This window comes from Herpailurus yagouaroundi, unplaced genomic scaffold (genome assembly GCF_014898765.1).
Source record: "Herpailurus yagouaroundi ecotype Mexico unplaced genomic scaffold, PumYag 163, whole genome shotgun sequence".
NCBI lineage: Eukaryota > Metazoa > Chordata > Mammalia > Carnivora > Felidae > Herpailurus > Herpailurus yagouaroundi.
The window spans coordinates 67632626-67637732 of record NW_024412404.1 but is presented as its reverse complement, the minus strand read 5'-3'; the positions used below and the strand labels follow the sequence as shown (position 1 = coordinate 67637732).

The 5107-nt window shown below is 63.1% G+C and overlaps 1 protein-coding gene across 10 annotated transcripts in view; it reads left to right on the top strand.

The window, feature by feature from the left end:
• The window catches only part of CFAP46 (cilia and flagella associated protein 46), a 97254-nt gene that overhangs the window by 60503 nt on the left and 31644 nt on the right, over positions 1 to 5107 (top strand). For all 10 annotated transcript variants that reach the window (XR_005793775.1, XM_040486859.1, XM_040486861.1 and 7 more), the window contains 5 exons: positions 248 to 380; positions 1134 to 1280; positions 3178 to 3378; positions 3466 to 3572; positions 4827 to 5003. Coding sequence is in view for 9 of the 10 variants with exons in the window: in XM_040486859.1 (XP_040342793.1) it covers positions 248 to 380; positions 1134 to 1280; positions 3178 to 3378; positions 3466 to 3572; positions 4827 to 5003 (765 nt within the window). In the remaining variant the exon portion in view is untranslated. The remainder of the gene's footprint in view (positions 1 to 247; positions 381 to 1133; positions 1281 to 3177; positions 3379 to 3465; positions 3573 to 4826; positions 5004 to 5107) is intronic.

Sequence of the window (5107 nt, the reverse complement as noted above, 5' to 3'; positions counted from 1 at the left end):
TCTGTGCCTGGGGTCAGTGCCTGGGGTGGGGGCTGTGCCTGGGGGGGGGTGCAGATCTGTGCCTGGGGTCAGTGCCTGGGGTGGGGGCTGTGCCTGGGGGCAGTCATGGGCATTTTATTACCTGTAATCTCGGTCTTCCTGTAGCTATTTTCATTTGTATTTCTTGACGACCGATGAAGTTGGACATTTTCAGGTATTTCTTGGCCATCATATTTCTTTGGCGTATTAGTTGTGTTACTTATGTTAGCTGCAGAAAAGAAATCGCCTTGAGAAAGGAGAAAAACAAGGAACTGCTCTCCGAAGAAAGTCTGACGACGGTGCCCGAGCCCATAACTGCGGTCCAGAAAGCAGAGACAAAGCCGCTCATAGCGAAGGATAAGGTACCCACTCTGCCCGCAGCACCGTGTTCCTGGCTGGGCAGGGACGGTGCTGAGGCTGCAGCCCGAGCCACTGGCCAGGACCTGCCGTGACTGCGCTGCGCCCAAACCCTCCTGCCGGGTTTCCCGTGTCCCCTCCCTGTGGGTCCCGGACGTCTCCGGGGAAGACGGGGCTACAGACCGCCATGGAGGGCTCCCCCCAGGGGCCTGGGCGGGACTCAGAGAAGACAGGCTGGGGGCGGCACAGAGGGCCCACCAAGAAGGGCAGTGGAGGCCCGGGCAGCTAGAGAGGCGGCCCCGGAAGTCTGACCACCAAGCAGCTCTCCCCTCCACGCAGTGGGCACACTTTGGGCGGTCTTGCCCCCGAAGGAAAGTAACCGTCCGGGCCACCATGCTCGGGACACCGCTCCATACTTGAGACTCCGTTTCTGAGCCCCCAGAGTCAACCGTTTGGGACACTTGGTAGGAACGTGCCAGGAGCCCCGGTGTCTTGCTGAATTCAGGGGCTCGGTGACCCCTCCCGTGCTGGTGTGGGTGCTGCGTGGTACAGGACAGCGGGGCCACGGAGCACGGGGCTCGGGCGGGAGCAGGGGCCACCTGGTGCTGGGCGTGCTGGGCGTGCTGGGCGTGAGGCAGCCGGTCAGAAGACACAGGCCCCGGGAGACTGCACGCAGTGGAGACAGGGGGCCCGGCCCGGCAAAGCGGGTCCTCCTGGCGTGGAGCCGAGGGGGCACACGTGCCTGCCATGCCTTGCAGATCTTGCAGATAAACGCAGAGACCGGGACTGGGCTGGAGGGGACGTCCTTTCCCCTTCTGTGGACCCTCAAGGCGGAAGTTCTGCTGGAGGTGGATCTGTACCAGCCTGCGAGGCTGCTGCTGTCGGAGGCCTACCTGGCCTTCCAGGTGAGAGGCCGCCCTGCCCGCGGGGACATGCGCCCTCTGCTGGGAAGCCAGCCTGCTGCTTGCCATTCTGGAACGCCCATCTCAGACTTGTATCTGAGTCTCTGCCCTTTGCCTGACGTTCCTCTGGTTTCCTTGCCTTCTGTACTCAGAGTTTGCTAACATCCCTGCTTCCCATGGCTGCCGTGGGCCTGATTCCACGGCCGCTTTCTCTTGGATGGTAGGGCTCCTAATGGGCCGTTCAGCATTGCGTTTCCTGCCGTTGTGTGTGGAGGCTGAGAGCCTGGAGGCGCGGGCTGAGCCCCCCGCCCATGAGTTCTGTCCTGTCTCCTCAGGTGTGGGCCCTGCAGGTGTCTAGGGCCTCTCCAGGGCCTCTCCGGAAGCCTGGGGCTTTCCGAGCCCCCTCAGAAAGGCTAGCACTCGGGCCTGGCTGTTCAGATCTTCGCTCGGCTCCTTAGGCCCCACTACTCCGTCCGCTGGGCTTCTTGAACCTGCTCTGTCCTCGAGCACAGATCTTTGGTCCTCCTGGTGTCCCCCATGAGTGGCCCTTCTAGTGCCTGGAGGCCCCAAGCCCAGCCTCCCCTCCCACGCTGGGCCCTTGCTTTTCTCCTGGGCTGTGTCCCCATGAGCATGGATGCCCACGTGTGCTCCCCTCCTCGGAGATCGTGGCCCTCCAACGCCTGCGGATGGGTGGTTCTACCTGCGTCCGGCTCTGAGAACTGTGTCCACTGGGGAACCAGGCAAAGCTACAGAGCCAGACAGGTGGTCAGAGACAGAGAAGTCCCCAATAAAGGCACAAAACTTCAAGGCGTGGGAGGTTCAGGCAGTGGGGACAGGCGTGTGGGTCTCGGCCAGCAAGAGAGCTGTGTGCAGGCCTGGTGGCCAGATAGGCACGTGCGGTCCAGACTCCAGGGCCAGGAGGGGTGCGAGGGGTGGGGCCCGAGAGGCCGCAGCACCCTGCTGGCCACGGCCTCTTCTGAGAGCCCCTGGGGCAGAGTCAGTCCCCAGGGCATGGCTGGGCCACCTTTGCCGCCTCCAGATGCCACCCCGCTCCTCCTGAACCTGACACGGGTCCCACGTGCCCACGGGTCTTTCCCTCCCGGCCATCCACTGCCCTGAGCCACCCACCCCATGGCCGTGCCTCTGTGGGGTGATAGCAGTCACAGCCTGGTGACATGTCCATGGGGTGTCTGCAGGTACGGGCCCCGCTTCTGTCCACGGCAACCCGCCATCGGCCTCTGCCGTGGCTCCACCGGCCAGCACCCCCCCCACCCCCCACACGTCCGCCTCCCGTAGGCACCTCGTCGCCCTCCCCGCCTCCAGCCTGTATTTGCCATCCAGAGCCCCGGCTCTTGGGACAGCAGGCCCCAGGCCCACCAGGCCCTCGGTCTCTTTGGGCTACGTGCCAGCTGCCCTGTCCGGGTCCACCTCGGACTGCCGCTGTTCCGGCCTGCGTCCTCCTGCCGGCTGTGGGTCAGAGGCCAACAGCACCCCTGCCCCACGCCCAGGCCACCTGCGACCATGCGCAATGGGTGGGGGATGAGACAGCCCTGGCCAACTAGGGTGCAAAATCTGCTCACCTGCCGGCCCTTGGCCAGCATCTAGACGGGGGCTCCTGGGCAGGGGGGGGGGGGGGGGGGGGACACTGGAACCTGCCGCTAAGGGGAGGGGGCTTCCCAGGGCCCTTGGCACTGTTGGAACCCTGGAAGTGGTTTTAGCACAGGTACAGGCCTCAAGCCCCCCCACCCCTGTGCCCTGAGGGCAAATACGGGGCCTCCTTCAGAGGTCAGGGAGCAGCCCAGTGGACACGGTGTGGGACGGCCTGATGCCCGGAGCTGCTCTCTCTGTCTCTGTCTCTCTCCCCCTGCCGACCCCCCTCCTGTCTTTCTACGTCTTTCAGGAGCTTGATGATCCTTGTGCCCAGGCAAGATGCCTGCACCTTCTAGCGCAGTTGGCGAACAAGGAAAGAAACTATGGACAAGCTAAGCAGTTGGTGCAGTGGGCGCAGCGCCTGGGGGGCAGCGAGGAGTTCTGGTACAGCTCAACCCTGACCCTGGCGGACACGCTCCTGTCCATGGAGGGCAAAGGCAGAGAAGTGGCGGTGAGGGGGCCGGGTGCGCTCGAGAGGGGCCCGTGGCCGGTCCCGGTGGCCGAGGGCCACACGCCGACGCCACGTTGCTGTCCCCAGGTCTGCCAGTTGTTTCGGAGACTGATAGACACCTTCAAGCTTCTGCAAAAAGAAAGACCGAACCGAGTGCCCGTCTTGGAGTTTATGGCCACAGACCTAGAGGCCAGGTAGTCCTTGTAAGAAAAGCTTAATTCGCGTGACGGTCGTAGCTCACTTTGTCCTTCATGCGGCATTTCAAACCTATCGCGTGCAGGGAGTCACGCGGAGAGCCCTCTGCCCACAACCCCCTACCCAGGCGACCTGCTCTGGAGCAGTGCCTTCCCTGGGACCCCCTGCCTGCTGCACGCGGCCCCTGGGGGAGGGAGGCCTGGGGACATCTCGGGAGCCTGACCTTCGGCCTTCGGGCTCCTGGGGGCAGTGTCTCTTTCTTTCCAAAGTGCCTTTTTCTTGGGACGGGGGTGCAGGTGGCTTGGCTTGTTCCTAGATTCTCAGGGGACACACGCTTCTGAGCAGATGCCCCTTATGCTGAGGGGCGGGCCCAGCCCCGGTTGGGGGCTGGCTGCGGGGCCTTCTCCACCCTTCACCCTCCGTCAGTGTGGAACCGCGTCTGGGAGCAGACACCTCCCTGGAGTCTGTCCTGCTCCGTGTTCGCCTTTGTTCTGGACGGTGGTTCTGCGCCTCCCGCCCAGGGGGCAACGGCAGGCGCACTGGGGACAGAGCCTCCAAGAGCGGCTCTGGGTCTCCTGTGCTTACCGGCCTTGCAGACTTTCAGCTTGTTTCTGAGCCAGCTTTCTGGTGACTTCTATCCTTCTAGAAAATCATTTCCTCTGGTTGTGTTAGTAGACGTGTTTCTGGGCTCTTCCCCTGTGACTTCACAGAGCGTTTCTCGTAGGTCCCGCTCCTCCTCGGTGCCCTCACTCTTCTCCCAGATCAGACTCCACACCAACGGCTAACTGACCTCAACAAAGAAGCAGCTTTGGCTTTCTTGACCGGAGCAGCCGGGACTTTGTCGTATTTTGGTTTTCTTGATTTTCTGCTTTGTCTTTGTTCAGTTCTTGGCTGTGTATTTGAGAGGCGCTGTCCTGTTCCGTTTTCACTGGTCCCGTGGGTCACCCAGCCTGTCCCCCCTCCCCCGGCAGGCACCCCTGACGTCCCCTGGCAGCGGCCCGCAGGTCTGATGTGCGAAGACTGCCCCGTCCGTGTGGGTTTCTGCCCCTGAGTCAGAGGAGAGCGGTTTTGAATTTCCAGAAGCATGTGATGGCGGGGTGCGGGCTGCTACCTTCCGACTTTATCGCGTTGTGACGGAGGCGTGTGTGTGGCCCCTGTGGTCTCTGCTCTTCCGGAAGCGCTCCTCAGGTGTTTCCTCCGGCAACGCTGGTGACACTGCAGTGGCCACACGTGACGGCCCACGTCCCATACAGGTGCGTGAGCCTCCAGATCAAGGCCGCTCAGGAGTCAGCTGATGGCGAACCTCCCGGATGCTTGCTTCTGCTGAACAAAATGGACGACTGCTTGACGGAAATTGAGAAAAGGTTGATCACCTGGGGCTACAGAGACAATTGTGTGGATATAAGACTAGAGCGCGCCAAGATAAAGAGGTGAGCGGCCCTCCCGGGCCCCCGGAGCTCTGCCCGGGCCGGCGTGGCGCGGGAGATGGGCGGGGGGGGGGGGGGGGGGGGGGGGGGGGGGGGGGGGGGGGGGG